The 18324-nt window shown below is 41.0% G+C and overlaps 1 protein-coding gene across 3 annotated transcripts; it reads right to left on the bottom strand.

Moving 5' to 3' along the window:
- Nucleotides 1–3068: 3068 nt before the first annotated feature.
- Nucleotides 3069–13499, bottom strand: vap (vascular associated protein). 3 transcript variants are annotated; one of them, XM_085409416.1, is made up of 11 exons: nt 13313–13499; nt 13005–13196; nt 10462–12396; nt 10274–10362; nt 10097–10155; nt 9325–9488; nt 7692–7857; nt 7412–7603; nt 5242–5463; nt 3540–3699; nt 3069–3434 (listed from the first exon to the last, which is right to left on the bottom strand). In XM_085409416.1, the coding sequence occupies exons 2-11, from the start codon at nt 13045–13047 to the stop codon at nt 3360–3362; spliced, it is 3105 nt and encodes a 1034-aa protein (XP_085265542.1). In that variant the 5' UTR covers nt 13048–13196; nt 13313–13499; the 3' UTR covers nt 3069–3359. The 3 variants fall into 3 exon arrangements, with proteins under 3 accessions (XP_085265542.1, XP_085265544.1, XP_085265543.1); XM_085409418.1 differs by having other exon boundaries at nt 10274–10359; XM_085409417.1 differs by lacking the exon at nt 13313–13499 and having other exon boundaries at nt 13005–13272.
- Between the last annotated feature and the right edge of the window lie 4825 nt (nt 13500–18324).

Raw genomic sequence — 18324 nt, 5'->3', positions numbered from 1 at the left:
TATCTGGCTCTTCTGCCCCGGCACACCAGCGTCACACAAACACAAACGCACACAGTGCAGACTGACAGTAATGCATGTATCCAGGCTGAATTGCGGTAATGTTTAGGGCATGACTGTAACGAGACTATATATATATATATATATATATATATATATATATATATATATATATATATATATATATATATATATATAGTCTGTTAACTGTTAAATCTTTTTTCTTTTACTATATTTTATTAATATTTTGCTCTTTACTATTTTTTACTGTACCAGTCTGCTGAGTGACTGTCTTCTGCTCGTCAAATACATTTCATTGCAATGTTGACCCTGTGCTAACTTGCATATGACAAATAAAACTGAAAACTGAGACTGTAAATGTCTTACCTTTTCATCACCTCGCAGGAATTGTGCAATTGAGTTTACGGGGCTAATCTTGTGAATGACGTGTGATAAACAGGCGTGTTATTTTCAGAACATACTTATATTAGGTGTCAAAATAAAAACAATTAGGCCTGGATTGATTACTCAGGAACATGATTCACTTCTGGTATGCATACAGCCTACACACAGGCAGGTATTTCACACACCATTGTTTGCCTCTGGCCTGAAACTATTTCAATTCTTTGTTGATTTTTTTTTTAAATTTTTATAATGAAAATCCTCCTCCAAGGCTCATTTTACAAGTTGACCAGAGATTAGGTGGCTGGATGGGCTTTAACTCAATAAGGGCACCGGACAAAGCCTCATAAACTTACACTCGGAATTCTCACAGGCCCTGTGTGTTCCTAATAAGGATATATGGGAGCTGGATCACCAAAAGGCACAGGAAGCAAGCTTTTAAAGTGCCTCACTTCTACAGATGGAGGAAGTGACCACACACACACACACACACACACACACACACACACACACACACACACACACACACACACACACACACAGAGCTAGGTGTAGGTAGGCAATCAGGTGATCAGAGAACTGGCTTTTCCGCTCAGCATTATCCTGCTTTGAATTGACGCTAAACACACACACACACACACACACACACACACACACACACACACACACACACACACACACACACACACACACACACACACCAAGTATAGACCCAGGGCACCACCATCCCTTTAAGAGTTCCTTTGGATGACGTCCATATAAGGAGATATTGGAGAGAGTCACATGGGGGGAAGAATGCGCTGCTCCGGTCATGTGACCACTCTGAGGAAATGAATGAATCTCCCTTTTTAAGGCCATGTTTGTCTGTTACCGCTCACATTTTCTTCTGTATTCTTTATCCGATTTATGTTTCAATCACAGTTTTAAATGATTAAATGTATCTTACAAAATAATCTTTTAAACTTTGTTCTCTATCCAGACAGTAGTTTCTCAATCTCACGCCTTTGCTTGAGCAATTTCAAAACTAGGCAGCGTGCATGACTCATGCACGCATTACAACACACAAATGTAGGCACTCCCTCCCTGCATTGCTCACTCACACAGTCAGAGAAACTCACAGTCCTGGGTAAGGCCAGCTCTGACTAAGACCGTATATGGAAGAAGCTGGCAGGTAGCTTCTGTCCACTTCTCACTCATCCCCTTCTCTCCCCACCCTCTTCCTTTAAACTCCCATTAAGTCTCCAATTCAGCCACTCTCTTTTTCTGTATGTGAGCACCATGTGTGCTCAGTATGCATACTATACCTGTTTCAATCTTCACCGTGTTTCCAGTCGTTTAATGGTCACATTTCAGCAGAGTTTCATACACAGCATTGAGGGGGCAGGGCTCGTGTATGTGTGGTATGAGAGAAACCGCATTTAGTAAATAATAGCACATTTATTACTGTGAAACAACAATGCATCTCATGTGTATAATGTAAGGCATTAGCACGAAGTCTTCTGTCAACCTTTAAGCTTACTGAATTTTTAATTCTAAAATATTATGTCCTATCTTAGAGTCACAGGGACACACAACCTTTCTTTTAGGCCCCTAACAGATGAGATACAGGGCTACAAGATTAGGAACAATAATGATATGCAGTATTATGCTTGCGTCACCTCATTTCTTTATATTTTGTTTAGGCAAAAACAGAGTTTGTACAATTCTAAGGAACTCGAAAGTCAATACTTTGTATGACAATCCTTACTCTCCAACATAGTCTGAACTCTTAGGCAAGCTTTCTCATACTTTAAGTAGTCTTCAGGAATAGTTCTGGAGGCTTTCTAAAGGACATTCAAAGCTTTCTTGTTTCTCTGTTATACTGCTTTTTGTTCTGTTCTCTGTAAAGATGATCCCACACTGCTTCAGTAATGTTGAGGTCCAGCCTCTGGGGAGGCCGATTCATAATCTTTCATTGTGTGTTTTTCTACCCAGGTATGCATTTACTGTATTAGGTGTGTTTGGATCACTGTCATGCTGAAAAATAAACTTGTTGCCAATTAGATGCTTTCCAGATGGTATTGCATGGTGGATCTAAATTTGACAGCACTTCTTCTGTGTTCATAATTCCATCAATTCTGACAAGATCTCCAACACCACTGGCTGACAGAGCCTCCAATGTGTTTTACAGATTAATGTAGACACTCACTGTGGTAGCGCTCTCCCTACCTCCTTCATAAAAAGACAATGATGTGAACCAAAAAAAATACATAAATTCCAGTTTGGATTTACCCCTTCATCAGACCTTCTGCCACTGATTTTCAGTACACTTCTTATGAAATTAGGCACACTTCACCCTTTTCTCCCAGTTTCCTTTCCTTAACTATGACTTCTTGACCTTTCCACTGATGGATCAACTGGATCAGGTGAAGATCCTGATGCATCTCTCCTGTCAGGAAGCAGCCAGTGTCCAAATAGGAACTTTGAAGAAAGCCTGGAGAACTATTGTTCAGGACCACTTGGAAAAATTACAAAAAAGTCCTGCTCCTTGGAAGCAGGGGTGGTAACTAAAAATATTTCAGCTAGTACTTAAATCAATTAGCCTGTACTAAAATGTGAGAACATCTTTGTGTTTTTATCTTATTATTGTATTCGTAAGTGTAAAGTCTTCAGTTGTTATTGAAAGTAAGTAGAGTATAAATATCCTTTGATGGCTTTAATTCCAAAAGTAAATACAATATATTGATGCCCTGAGTAACAGTAGAACATTTTCCAAGACCTTGTACCACACATGACAGACATGCAGTTAACATCTCAGCATCAGAAACAGATTTAATCTTTCAAAGAAAGGTGTACACATTTATACATTTACTGCCTTACTTTTTTATTATTATTAACAAAACACAAATATTTTAACTTTACAATGCATTAATAAACTGTAAAAACCAGTGTCAGAACAGATTGAATCCTCCATATGCAAGTCAAGCAGTCCAGCTCTTCCCCATGTCTACAAGCTCCATGCCTTCACAGTAGGACCGTGGTCGTGACACCCTGACCTGGTTTCATAGAGAAACATCGCATCATTCAAACTGTGAAACCACGCAGACATTTGTATCTTACCGAAACTCTCATGGAAACCACATGTACAGTCACACACTCACTGTGGGTGTCCTGTGAGAAGCCAGTTGCTGCAGAAGTGGAAATGGAGTCCAGTGAATGGGTTCCACTGGCCAGCTACACACTGAAAGGTCACTGGCCTTACCCGAGTCCAGCACACCATCCCCCATGCTCATCTCACTCCCCCTCCATCCATACTGGGAACTACAGGATGCAAAAGGATTATTTACATTATTTAATCACTTCAAGCTCAAATTAGTAGCTATTTTAAGCAACAGTTAGGGAAGTGAGTAGTGAAATCTTTGAATGAGTGGGTTTTTAGAGAGATTACTTATTAACATTTAAACTAGACTCAAGTGTATTTTGCATTTATGTACAAATTATTATGTTGTGTTAAGTCCTGCAGTTAATTATGGATAGTTCATTTCATTTCCTATCCAGTTCAACTTATTCCAAACTATATGAAGTGAGTTTAGTTTGGATTATTTTGGAGGCCCAGTCCACTGATGCCCTAACATCCTACTTCTTGGAGAAACCTCTGCTGCACATGATACATTCATTAGCGTTAGCTGCTGTGGGCACTGGCAATTAAAAGCACCTCACACACATTTAGAGCTCACGCTAATGCCTCAGAGTTTAATTAGAAACTCCATTTCAACATTAACTCTCCAGGAACTGACTAGAAATTTGGACTCTGTGCTTATGAATCAAAATCTGACATTTTATTGAAACTACCATGTATTAGTGAGATGCAGAGGTGGCGAACAGAAGGTATTTGCGACTTCTGCTGAAGTGCCAAATACTGCATGCTCTCTAATGGCAACTTGAGGCTGGCTCCAAAAGCGAGTCAATGTCCACAGACTCCCATCCATGTTAAAATGGCCAGCTTTACAGCCTTAAAAAACAACAACATGTCCACTACAAAAATAGATTGTCCCCTCTCCAAAACATCTATACGGTGGGTGATTTATTAGTTTCAATTTCTTCTTCTTATTTTAATAATTGATTTATCGGGCTACTAGAGTCTGATATTCCCCACCTGACCTGGATATATGCTGTTGATGCCATTCTGGAGCATTTGGAGAGTGACTGGGACATGAATAACTTGAGCCGATTATATAATATTTTATTACAGTGTATTTCTTACTAGGCAGCTCATTCTCTTGACAACGATTTCTTTAAAGCTATAACACATTTTGGGGTAAGACTGAAAGAAAGGCAGATTTGAAATGTAAAAGGGAAGTCAGAGGTCAAATGTTACATGATATTTGGATGCAAGCTATGATGTGAGATTTACAATCTCCATGTACCAGGATAATTTCCTAAATGCTGCCAATGCAAACACAGGCAGAAGAATTTTAAGCAGTTTTAAGATAAAATACATTTTATGAAAGTTTGACCTTAGGGTCCAAAGTAACATGGGATTTAGAATCCGAATATAGAATTCCTTATATTCCATATGCTGTCAATACAAAAAAAAAAAAAAAATGTCAGTAAGAAACAGTTTTAGCTTTACTGGCTTTAAAACATGTAAATATTCCAAGGTGACCATCACTGATAACTGTGAACCAAGCTTGTTTTTAAGCTTCAAGAGTGGCATTGGTGAGAACAGAGAAGCTTTTCACTGAAAACTCTCCCACATTTTGGAACACACAACTCACTGTCAGACAATGAACACTGTGTGTGTGTGTGTGTGTGTGTGTGTGTGTGTGTGTGTGTGTGTGTGTGTGTGTACGCTGTATATACCTGTGGGGGTAGATTGTGTTGATTCGTGTTCCGTGGCTGGGGCAGGTGGAAGCCAGTGACAGCGTGTCGTCGTGGTAACAGCAGGGGCGGTCAAGCGCTCGCAGATGCAGCAACTCATCGGAGCGTGTGAAGGCAGGATTGTCCAATGAGTCTGCTGATCCCGCCCACGAGCGCAACCAGAAGCGACCTGACAGCTCATCAAAGTGGTTGAATCTGCGATAGCTGCGCAAACAAAATCGTGAGAGGTCACAGGGTACAATGCTTGTTGTTGTTGCTTCTCTTTGCAATCTGGGTTTTCCTTTTTTTTTTTTTTTTTTTTTTTAACAATTGTGTGCCAGCTTTAAACGTTTCACATGAACAAAATTTCAAGAAGGAAAAAAAAAAAAAAAAAAAAAAAAAAAATCAACCTAGTCGATGGGAGACAGCCCTTTTACAATGTGGGGTCATAACTTGAACCTTATCTCTGTGGCATTCATAGAAGCTCTTATTTTACCCCTAAAAAGAGTTTCTTCTTAAAAGCTCTTCACAAAGCTGCTCAGTTTCACCAAGGAACAAAGAACTCCTATGACAGCAGAAAGGTCGGAGATGACCCCGCTCATACAGATGATGTTATGTTTCATGAATGAACTGATGTGTCACAGTGACACATGACTGCCCCTTGCCAGTGAATAACTTTCCATTTACCAGAAATAGATCAACAGGTAAGAAGAAACATTAACAGATTTGTTTAAAACATTGCAGATCAAGAACAATATAAAACTATACAGCTTAATCCCCATTTAATGGGCACAGGTGATTTTTCCAAGTTATTTTAATAGCATAAGTTCCACTTATAAACACCTTTAAAACCCAGCCATTGCCCTGAAACCAGTAGTTGTCAGCAGTTTTGTAATGAACTCTAGTTTACAACCAGGGTTTGTGTATACTGGCAGGAGATTACTGCTCTAAGATATATAAAGTTATAAAAGGTAAATCCTCCCCATTATTTGTATAAAAATCCTCTGGAATAACTTATTTTAGGCTAATTTTAAAATATTTTCCTGTGCTAAATTATATGCTTTGCAAAGTTTCTCTAAACTCGGGCAATCATCAGCTACTTGGGATGTTTAAAAAGATGACTCCAAAGAGGCCCCAATTTCCTGGAAAACACACATTTCCTACTCTAGACATACTGGACTTAAGGCTTAGCTTCAGACTTATTACTTCCTGTCTGATCTTTGTCTTTGTACATGCTCAATATTCAGTCAAACAAACAGTATCTTGATTAAGATCAATATGCTTTTGCCTCTTGCAGTCTCAGTTTGTTATTAAGGTTCAAATGAAAAGTGCTTCGACACAAGAATCCTTGTAGGTAGACTTTCATGAAGCTGAATCCAAGTCTCTGCACGCCATCATATTAGAACCATCCAAAACCACAAGGTCATTTTTTCCAGACTATACTTGGAGGAACACCCGAGGTTTAAAAACAAACATTAATATGAAAAGAAAGTACACAGAATTGAGATTGCATTTATGCTGGATTTACTAATATTACCATGCATACACCTCTAATATTAGTTGTGTAGGAGGCATTTCCATTCAGGAACAACTAATAGGTTTCCTCATCTCCTGGCCCAGCACCCTAATGAAACATGTCACAGTATCAATGACTGTGTCTGTGTGCTCAGCTGTCAGCATATGTGGAGGTTAGACATTCAGATTGAGCCAGCAATCCAGTTCCACCTTCATCCTTAGTATGTGCGTTGTCAGCTAGACTGTGCCACCTAGTGGCAATGAGTGTTTACAGTTACTGAAGAGCATGTGCGTTTATGTCAGTCTCTGGTTTTTCTCTCATGGATCACAACAGAATACTTTCACCTATTGTGACTACTGCGATTTACTGTACGTCACAAATATGCACGTTTTTACTATAAATTTTAAGGTTTATGGAAGTACTTATCGTCCAAAAAAAATGTAACCTTTGCAGTAAAAACCACAATGGATCTAAAAGCAAACAAGATGTGACTGAAGAGCAATCTTTCAGTTTTAATTAATATATAATATATAAATATAATAATAAAAAAAAATCCACTGTGGTGGTGCAGAAAGGCAAAATTAGAAAAATTGTATAATTAACAAAATATGCATACGCTTGAACTGTAGGTGCGTCTTAATAAAAACCTTTTCCTACCTGCTGCGAGTCTGGTCTACTTTGGCCTGAATCAGAATTGCTCGATAGCGTCGCACTGCCACAAACGCCAAAATGATGATCACTGTCACTATGATGAGTAAGATGGCAAGGCACGCACCAATGAGACGTGCGCGGGTCATCCTGACATCGCACCTCTCACCCATGAACCAGAAATCGTCACCTGCAAGGCAGCTAATGCCCAAATACAAGTCATTTACACATGCAAACAAAATATGCCTGGGTGAACAAAAAGATTTGCTTTTCCTTTTAACGTTCTTACCGGCAAACTGGAAGCTGGTGTGGATGGTGTGTGCAGATGCCGTGATGGTGGCAGTAGTCAAAGTGGCAGACTGAGGAACAGCTGTAGTTGGCAGTGCCAGGCTGGGAAACACACTTATATCCTGCAGAGCACTGCAGCAACCAGTCACAGATGTCGCCCTGCAGACCTGAGGGGAAGGCATGTTTAAAAAGAATTAAAGAAAATAATAAAGGTGGTGCCATTTTTTTTAAATTTTCTTATCATAAAGTGATCTCATTGTAATGATATATGCATCCAAAAATCAGACAGGCACTGAAGTTTTTAGTAGTCACGTGAATATCATGCAATTACACATTAAGCTAATGTGTCACAAGGCTGAATTTTCAGTTGTACTTGAGATACTTGAGACTTAACTTAACAATTGTTGATTAGGTTCTCCATTAACCAGCTGATAATGTTTCTTATTTGGTCTAAACAGTAATCCGTATTTCAAAAATTGTTACAAGTATGTGCACTGTATGGACAAAAGGTTACATCGCTTGATCTTTGAGCTCAGGTGTTTTCAGTCCTGTGACCACAGGTGTGGCCCTGGACTGAGTTGTGAAAAAAAATGTGTCTTTCTAAAGAGTTAACTGAATTCAAGTGTTGGACTGTTATTGCAAGGATGGTTTCATTGCAATAATTCAATTTGTCAAATCTCTTCCTTCCAAGATTTCCACCATTTAAAAAGGGATCTCCACACCAGGTAGTTGTAACAGTCACCAAAGTAACCGATCACATAAAGTCACAAAGTGGTGAGGTACATAGTGTGTAAAAGTCACCAACACTCCGACTCCAAACTTCCTCTGGCATTAACATCAGCACAAGAAATGCGCATCAAGTGCTTCATGACATGAGTTTCGATGGCTGAGCATCCCCTGAAAATGGAAATGAACCGGCCACATTTTCAGTATCTTAAAGGTTTTACTTTATCACCTGGAGAAATATAAAAAATGTATTATAAAGTTTCCCCACTTTTAGAATAATTCTCATCTTAAAGCTACATGACATCACTCTTGCTTTTCTGGTGAAGATGTCTGTAGCATGTGCTCTCCTCACATGTTATGCCTCTAACAAGCTTGCAGTACAAAAATGAATCACTGAACCTACTGCGTTTTTTACCAAATGACTATTTAAACTACACTGCAGCACTTCTGCATTTTAGATTTTTTCTGATGCCAAACATTAAAATGGAAACAAATAAAATGACTCCACGCTATAGTAAAGAAGAAAAAGTTTGTTAGACCAAGCCAGGTAGAATAATTAGATTTTTCATAATTAGATTTTGAGCTTAACTGAGTCAGGCTAACTGAGTTACGATGTTTACATCAGTTTTCCTGTATCTGGGTTAATTGAATTAAGACGTTAAAAAAAAAAAAAAAAAAAAAAAGGAACTTTCTCTCAGGTTAATGAAGAAACTCAGGACATCTTGGTGTCAATTTTTGACATTGATGACAAACACAAACACCCAGTCTTCTGCAGAAAGATGACAGGAAATGAACGGAAAGATATTAAGAACAATGTGCATGAAAAGGCAACCAGACTCCTCCCAAACTGCTCAGCCACCAGGGCTTCAGTCAGCTGCCTGCAGACCGGCACCTGAACACGGGCTTACCTCCGACTGTGATGTTGGTGATCCTGGAAGTCCTGAATGTCCTCTTGTTGCGAACAGCCTGGGCTAGTCCAGTACGCTCCAGCAGTGATGTGGGTTCTGTTATGCTGAGCCACTCCAAAGCTCTGCTGGTTTTGAACTCCAGCAGGCTCTGCACTGCACGGCCACTGGAACAAAAACAGAACTGGAGATTTACCTCCTTTTACGCAACTTTCTGTGACCGATCCCAAAGCATAACCCAATTACAATTTCCACTGTGCTTTAGTTAGATCAAAACATTCCAGTTGGGAAATTATCTGAGCCCTGTTGACAAACTGAGGGATGGCTAATAAAATTAATGTCGGGAAAGCAACATAGAGGTTAGAGACCATTACATAATTTAATGGACACTGACTTTAGTTTCCAAAGTCCCATTAGCTGCATGGGTAAAAAAAAAAAAAAAAAAAAAAAAAAAAAAAAAAAAGGTTAATACTTAAGAAAGGGGAGAAAAATGCAGAAGGATGATGAAGAATTTATTATGTTTTTTTCACATTTTTTCCCCTAATGATGTTTAACTCTGGTGGATTTTTGTGATGTTTTAATTGTGTTTACTTATGTCTGAGAGTTTATATCTTCCCCTAGCAGAAATGATGTATTTAACGTCCCATAACCTGGGATAGGAAACACACACAACTGAGAAATGGACAGTGCATATTGAGAGACAAGGTGGAGCTAATTGAAATCTAGAAAGAGCCTGGAGGTGCCTTTCATTTTCAGCTTGTCTGCACCACCTCACCTGCTCCAGACTCCCAGCAGCCGGCTGAACCCCGGGGCTTTCTGTAGGTATGGCTTCATCTGAAAGAAACCTTAATTGAGAACTCTGTAAAAACTACTCAGCTGAAGTCAAAAATACTTAATTATTTGATTATTTCTGCTTTTTTGTGCCAGTGTGTGTTACTGTACAATCCCTCACCCAGGTAGTAGTGTCGTTCTCCAAATTGACATTTGAAGCCAACATGGGCTCTTCTACAACTATCTGCAGCAGCAGCTCAACTGACTCTACTGGACAGAACAAGTAAATAAACTAATTTCAGGACTTCTGGATATATAATCAGGATATTTACCTAAACGTAAAACACTTCAGTGGTGTTTGGGAAGTACCTCTGATGGCAGCAGGCTGATCTGGCACGATGTAGAACTTGGGACTGTTTGTGGAGCTTCGAGCAGGTGTGGAGGTTAAAGCAGAAGAGGGCTCCTGGCTGGGATGCATGGTTGTCTGCTGTGGAGGTTGCTGTGGTAGTCCAGATGTGGGAGTGCGTGTGGTCGTGCTGCTGGAAGACCACTGCCAGAACTTATACTTTTCTACTTGTTCTTCTCCAGCTCCATGTCCATAATCTAATGTTACAGTAGAAAGGAGAGGAGTATGTGCAGTAGTAGTAATAATTAGGGGTTGGGATTGGTTACGTGTTGGTGACATATTAGTAGAAGTCTGAGGAGGCGGGTGATTGTGTGTAGGAGGTGACATTTGTGGAGGTGAAGGCGTGGCTTTGCTGACTGTGTGGTCCATGGTCTGAGACACAGACGAGGTTAAAGCAGGGTGTGAACTATCAGGAAATGTACTGTGTGTGTGGAGTGTGTACAAAGCTGTAGAGGACTCTGTGGATGTGGTGGAAGATGAAACAGCAACAGCAGTAGAATCTGTGGGCGAGTCATCACGTAGGAGTGTGTGAGCAGGATGCAGAGTGTATGTCACTCCAGTGGTTCCTGTGATGGCTGAGTTTTGGGTTACACCTCCCACGGTCAGCGCTGCCCCGGGTGTAGAAGAAGAATCGGTGAACCCTGAAGTCCAACTGTAAGCCTTGGTAATACCAGGTGGGGAAGGGATAGTGTTTCTAGTCGGGTGCGCATCAATGATATTTCCGCGTGCACTTTCTACTGCCGTTTGTGTCTCTTTGTCTGTCTGTGTAAATAAAGATGACGTGTAAGCAGAATGTGTGGGGCTCTCTGTGCTTTGAGGAGAGTCTGTTAGACTCCTTGAGGAAGATGGGAGCGTCATCTCAGTTTGTTCAAACTTATCAGGCAACTCAGATGTGTCAGTCTGAGCAGCAGCAACAGATACAAATGAGTTAATTTGACTTATGTTTGGATGAACTGGATCAGCCTCCACAGTGCTAACAACGTTGTTGAGCTCTGTGAAGTGGGTGTTGAATGAATGAGTGCCGCTGTAAACTTCTGAAGATGATGATGATGCAGTGGGTTCAGTGTGGGTTTGTGCACTGAAGTCATCCTGCAGTGTTTTGATGGAGGATTTTAAAGGGTCAGAAGTGACAGCAAAGGTCAGGTCAGAATTATGTCTGTCTGTGCTTCTCTGGCTCCTCCAGGAATGAGGCTGTTCATCTCCAGATGTCCCACTAACACCCACACTATGTGCGGTTATGCCTGTATGACCTGTCCTGGAGGAAGATAGCTCAGCTGGAGCAGAAGTACGGAGAGGAACGCTGGCGCTGGACACTCTTTGATCCATTTGTGTGGCAACATCTTTGCCTGTGTTTTTAGATGTCTGAACGGATGTATCTTGTATAGCTTTGTCAAGCATGAGAGCTGAACTACTGGCTGTTTCCTCTGTCAATGCCATCAGAGTTTGAAGGCTTTTTTCAGTCGGGTTTGAGGGTGTGCTTGTATTGGGGCCTGCACTGAGTCCATGCTGAAAATATGGGTGTGTTGTATTTCTGGCAGCCATGGGCCCATCGGTGAGGTGAGCAGCTCCAGATGTTTCCGCTCCATTGTTTGGTTTTTCCTCAGGAAGAGGGAGAGTTTCCCTATCACTTCTCCCAGCGACAGGGAGTCCCTGCTGGGGTGAGGTGGGGTTCAGCAGTCCTTGATCCAGAGAGGAGGCACTAGACACAGACAGAGGTGCAAAACTCCTCTCCAGACCATCGTAGGTGTGATCTCTGCCCTCCTTCATGCCTCTCGTCACTTCTTGATCAACAGGAGGACTATTTGTAAAGCTGGTTCCTGTTGGAAACCATTGAGTGGGGTCTAGGTCTGGATGTTGGGTTGAGTGGTCCTCCGAGGAATTCCTCTCATCTTCCTGGACTGGAAAACCAGGAACAAACACAATAACAGAGAGAGAGAGACAGGGTGAGAAGAGACAGAGTGGAAATCACAACAACATAACATTGCTCTGTGTAACACCACAGAGGGAGATAAGATCTTTCCGACAGATTCCCAGCTCACGGCACAGTTGGAACAACACATTTTCACAGCATGTTAAGTTATATACTGCTCAACCTGACTCCTACTGTAAATCATGAATATATTTCATGTATTCACTGAGAACATCAGGAGGCAGAAACAGCTCTAAAAATACCAGAAATAAATGTCATTATGATTCTCGTGATTCGCGCTTTATCTGAGAAGAGAAAGAGAAAAACCTTGTTAGACTTTTACAGCTCAAACTGCATTTGTGGGAATAAGCTGAGGGAAGTACAACCAAAAGGTTAATTTAAACAGAGAATTTCAGAGCTTACAGAACATCTTATTTCCATTGACTAACCCCAATAATATTGAGGTTGATCCGAGAACAAAACGCTATTCCATACCGACAGTGTGCATATCACTTTGATTTAGCCTAATTTAAAGACAAAAGAATAGCAAATAGCACAATAACATCTAACATGTCAGCGGCGGGCGGGCGTTCTTACCTGTTGTGACGATAAAAAGCAACAGACAGGCGTGGAGCTGCATTTCCAATGGTGAGACATTTCAGTGTAGAACACCCTTTTAATCCAAAACACATGCAGTTTTTTTTACACTGACAACATGTACATGTTACGAGGAGGACGAGCAAACTGCGCAAATGATTAATGAGCTCCAGTCTTTCCTGTGGACTGTCCCTGAGAGAGAGAGAGAGAGAGAGAGAGAGCAGAGAGGCGTCAGAAACTTTCCTCCTCCATCATTTCCTTGTAACGGAAACCGCTGCGCTGTCAGGGGCACAGCGCCGTACACTCACCTAAATTAAACACACGTGTGTGTGAGAGGCAGCCTGTCCTGTACTGCAGAATGGACAGAGGCTTGCGGATGGGAAGGTTTTACGCCGCCTCCAGGCTGTTCCACACGACATTTCAGAGATGAGAGGAAGGAATCCAGTGCGTAAAGTCTACACAGGAAAATTACCGCAGGCGGCATGGAGGCATGAGAGGGAGCAGTTCATTAGAGCTTTTATACTTACGCCCCACTAGGAGTGCTCGAAAGACTAAAAATGAATGCTACGAACACGTAAACAGGTTTTAAGTCTATAGGTTCAAAAAAAGTTTAGGAAATGCAGAACAAATGAAAATATACCGGGAAAGCGGATGACATCATTTCTTAAACATGTGGGAGAAAATGAACTTTGGAGGTGTCTTTGTAATCAGAACGTGTAAGATCTGTAAACACATTAGCTTCCTCCCCTATTTTATAACACCATGACACCCCCATGGACTGACTTGTGAAGAAACGGTTGCTTTCTACAAGATGGTGACCCGAAAATCAGAACCACATTGTACAGGAGAAATTTCCACACATTTAAAAACAAACAATCAAAAACAATAACAATCACACAGGACACAGTTTTGTTTTATTCATATAATGCCAACAACAATAACCACGTCAAAGCACTTTAAAGTGTAAGGTAAAGAAATACAGTTTCATAGAGAGAATCCCAGTAAGCACGTGATGTCACTGGAGAGAAATAATAAAAAACAAACAAAAAAGAGAAACATCTCGTTTAAATCAGTCAGACCATCTGAATGAAAGTCTGCAAGGCTGTGATTGCTGCCAATAAAGGATTGTTTGATGAAGCAAATTTCAAATTAATATGAAAATACATTTTCAATCTTGGTACTATCATTATCCTTCTTTCATATTCACAAATTTTATAAATGACAGTATATGTTTTCCAGGGAGACCTTAAACAAGCAAATATATATATTCTGGGAGCTTGAGGGTGCTGCGCAGTATCTTTGCTGTTCCTAGGACTGCATTCTTCTGGACAGAGAACTCGGATGTTGTTCCTGGGATCTGCTGGAGCCACTTGCCTAGCTTGGGAGTCACTGCAGCTAGTGTTCCGATTACCACGGGGACCACCGTCACCTTCACCCTGCACATCTTCTCAAGCTTCTTCTCTGAGCCCTTGGTACTTCTCTAACTTCTTGTGTTCCTTATTCCTGATATTACTTTCATTCGGTATCGCTACATCTATCACTACGGCCGTCTTCTTCTGTTTGTCTACCACTATGTCCGGTTGGTTAGCCACCACTATTTTGTCTGTATCTGGAAATCCCAGAGGATCTTAGCTCGGCCATTCTTAACCACCCTAGGAGGAGTCTCCTATTTTGACCTTGGGACTTCAGGTCCATACTCGGCACAGATGTTTGTGTATACTATGCCAGCTACTTAGTTGTTGCGTTCCATGTATGCATGCGTGATAGACCCCAGCCTCGATTAATCTTGTGCTCAGAGCTTGTTCCTGTGCTGCCATGATTAGTGCCTCTGTGCTGTCTTTCAGTCCAGCTTTGTCCAGCCACTGGTAGGACTTCTGGATGTCAGACACTTCCTCTATCTGCCGGTGGTACCATGCCTGTCCTTCCATGATGGTTCCTCCTCTTCCTCCTCTTTCTTGAGTTTCTGCCGGCTGAGGTAATCACTGAGCACGCGGTCGGTTGGGGCCATCTTCCTGATGTATTCGTGGATTTTCGTTGTCTCACCCTGGACTGTGGTACTGAGACTCACCAGTCCCCGGCCTCCCTCCTTCTGCTTAGCATACAGCCTCAGGTTGCCCGACTTGGGAGGAAACCCTCTATGCGTGGTAAGGAACTTCCTTGGCTTAAGTGGCTTCTATCTGCTCCTTTGACCAGCTTATTATCCCAGCACGGTACCTGATCACAGGCAGGGTGTAGATATTCATAGCCTGGATCTTGTTCTTACCGTTCAACTGACTCCTCAGGACTTGCCTAATCCTCTGCAGGTACTTGGTGGTTGCAGCCTTTCTAGCGGACTCTTCATGGTTCCCATTTGCCTGTGGGATCCCCAGGTACTTGTAACTGTGCTCTATGTCTGAAATGTTGCCTTCTGGTAATTATATCCCCTCAGTTCTGACTACCTTCCTTCACTTGGTTACCCGACTACACTTCTCCAGTCCGAACGACATTCCAGTGTCATTGCTGTATATCCTGGTGGTGTGGATCAGTGAATCGATGTCTCGTTCACTCTTGGCATACAGCTTGATGTCATCCATGTACAGGAGGTGGCTATGGACCGCTCATGTTTCCCACTTTGAGAGCAAAGGAGGCATCTTCAAAAGCCTTCTGCATCTGAGTTAAAGCAGAAACATACTCTAAGCCATTATCCAAATAAAACTCATACATCATCAGCACATGTGACATGCATCTACAGAAAGTGAAATCAAAAATATTTAATTAATTCCATTTTTTAGAAAGCTTGTTAGTGCTTAGTTATAGCTTGGCTGTATGTGCATATTTTCTGCTGCAGATTTAAACACACCAGTTTAGGGAGACATGGGTGCATAGAATCGGGTCGGGTGCACAGGAGAGGTGAAGAGGAGAGTGTCAGGGGAGATGTGCAACAGAACGAGAGAAAACATTTTTATAAGATGGTAAATTGGGACACTGGAAAGTTAATTACAATGACCATTGTGGCCTCTGGCAGCGGACTCTGTGCTTGTGCTGCTAGACGTCAGTGCAGCAGTCGATGCTGTTGACCATAATATTTTATTACAGTTATTAATATTTATTAAATGGAGAGTTATCTTTACACACTGAGTTTAATTATGGAGTTCCACAGGGTTCTGTGCTAGGACCAGTTCTATTTACCTCATACATGCTTCCTTTATCATTAGAAAGGATAGAAAATATGGACCAAATATGATTGTTTCATGGGTACCTGCTCTATCATGCTGTGTTTTTTGAACACTGTGACACAAATGCGAGATCAAATTTTTTTTATGTGAGTACACAATCCCATTGCATAACATCAGCATTTTTTATATACACTATCAGTTAAATGTTTGAACATACCTTCTCATTTAATAGTTTCTTTTTTTCATGACTATTTACATTGTAGATTCTCACCAAAGCTTCAGAACTATGAATGAACACATTGGAATTGAATGTAGTAAACAAAAAATATATATTTTAGAATCTACAGAATACACACTGTCAGGGCTCTGTGTGCAGGCAGGTGGAGAGGAGGATCCAAGCGCAGGACTCAGACACTGAACTGTAACTCAAACCTCAGCTTTATTGCTGTCATAAAACAAAACATAAACTGAGCAATGGCAATGACCATGAACCACTGCCACAAAAAACACACAGGCATAATCTGAGGGTACAACGCAACACCAAGCACGGGAAAACACAGGGCTTATATACACAGGGTAGTAACGAGGGAATCGGCAACAGGAGGGCGACACAGCTGGGAGAGATCAGGGCTAATGAGACAGGGGGAACAAAGCTGCACACACTAACATAAGACAAAGACTTTCACAATAAAACAGGAAACATGAATCACAACTCAGAGACACGGACTCAACACAGAGAGACAGACAGAAAATGACACATGGAACTGAACTGTAAGTGAAACCACAATTCCTAAAACATGGATAACAGAAACATGAAACTCTAATCATCATCATCATCATCATCATCATCATCATCATCATCATCATCATCATCATCATCATCATCATCATCATAACAAGAGAATGAGAAAACAATCCAAAACACCAAGATAACTGAAACACAAAGTACCAGAGAAACATAAAGAATAATCCATGATGCAAAATTAAACCAAAACATAATAAACTCAAAATACTGGGTCCAATGGACCCAGAACCGTGACACACACACTTTGCTTTGATCACTGCTTTGGACACTGTTGACATTCTCTTTTTTGGAGAGAGGTAGTCAGTCTGTAGATGAGGTAGGCACCAGAAATGGTTTTCCAACAAGTTCCCACTCCATCAGTCCTTCTTGGTCAAACAGCCCTTACACAGTCTGGAGGTGTATTTGGGTGTTGAAAAATAAATGATGGTTCAACTAAACGTAAACCGAATGGGATGGTATGTCACTGCAGGATGCTGTGGTACCCATGCTGGTTCAGTGTGCTACTGTTCAACTCCCCAACAGTGTCACCAGGAAAGCACACAAAGACAAGGGGTGGAACCAAAGATCTCAGATTTGGACTCAGAAGAACAAAGCACAGTTTTCCAGTGGTTTTAATGTCCATTCCTTGTATTTCTTGGCCCAAACAAATCTCTTCTACTTGTTGCTTTTCCTTAGTAGTAGTTTCTTAGCAACTATTTGACCATAACACCTGATTCGTGCAGTCTCCTCTGAACAGTTGATGTAGAGATGTGTCTGTTACTGGAACCCTGTGTGGCATTTATCTGGGCCCTAATCTGAGGTGTTACTAACTACAATCTCTGAGACTCACATGAATTTATCCTGTGCAGCAGAGGTGACTCTTGGTCATCCTTTCCTTGGGTGGTACTTATGTGACCCAGTTTTGTCATAGCACTTGATGGGTTTTGCGACTGCACTTGGGGACACACTGAAAATTTTACCAATTCTCCAGATTGACTGACCTTTAGTTCTTCAAGAAATGATGGACTGTCACTTTTATTCACTTAGCTGATTGGTTCTTGCCATAAAAGTCTAACACTTTTCATAGGGCTGTCAGCTGTATACTGCCAGGCACACCTGTGAAAGTGAAAACCAGTTCAGGTGGCTACATCATAATGCTCATTGACAAAAGACCAAGGGTTTGCAGCGCTGTCAACAAAGCAAAGTGTGGCTACTTTGAGGAATCTAAAATATAAGACATATTTAGAGTTATTTATCTTTTTTCTCTTTGCTACATAATTCCTCATATCTTGCTTAACATATTTGATGTTTTTAGTATAATGTAGAAAGCAGTTAAAAAAAAGAAAAATAATTCAATTCGAGTCTAAAAAGAAAAATGTTT

Source organism: Rhamphochromis longiceps, linkage group LG6 (genome assembly GCF_057381845.1).
Source record: "Rhamphochromis longiceps isolate RC_006_pf linkage group LG6, R_longiceps_female_GT1.1, whole genome shotgun sequence".
Lineage (NCBI taxonomy): Eukaryota > Metazoa > Chordata > Actinopteri > Cichliformes > Cichlidae > Rhamphochromis > Rhamphochromis longiceps.
This window is presented reverse-complemented; position numbering and strand designations above follow the sequence as displayed.

Coding starts and splice junctions, on each gene's coding strand:
- vap (XM_085409416.1), bottom strand. CDS start 13,047: ATGCAGCTCCACGCCTGTCTGTTGCTTTTTATCGTCACAACAG. Junction 10,363..10,461: donor TCAGCCTGCTGCCATCAGAG/GTACTTCCCAAA, acceptor TGTTCTGTCCAG/TAGAGTCAGTTGAGCTGCTG. Junction 7,858..9,324: donor CACCAACATCACAGTCGGAG/GTAAGCCCGTGT, acceptor CCTTCCCCTCAG/GTCTGCAGGGCGACATCTGT.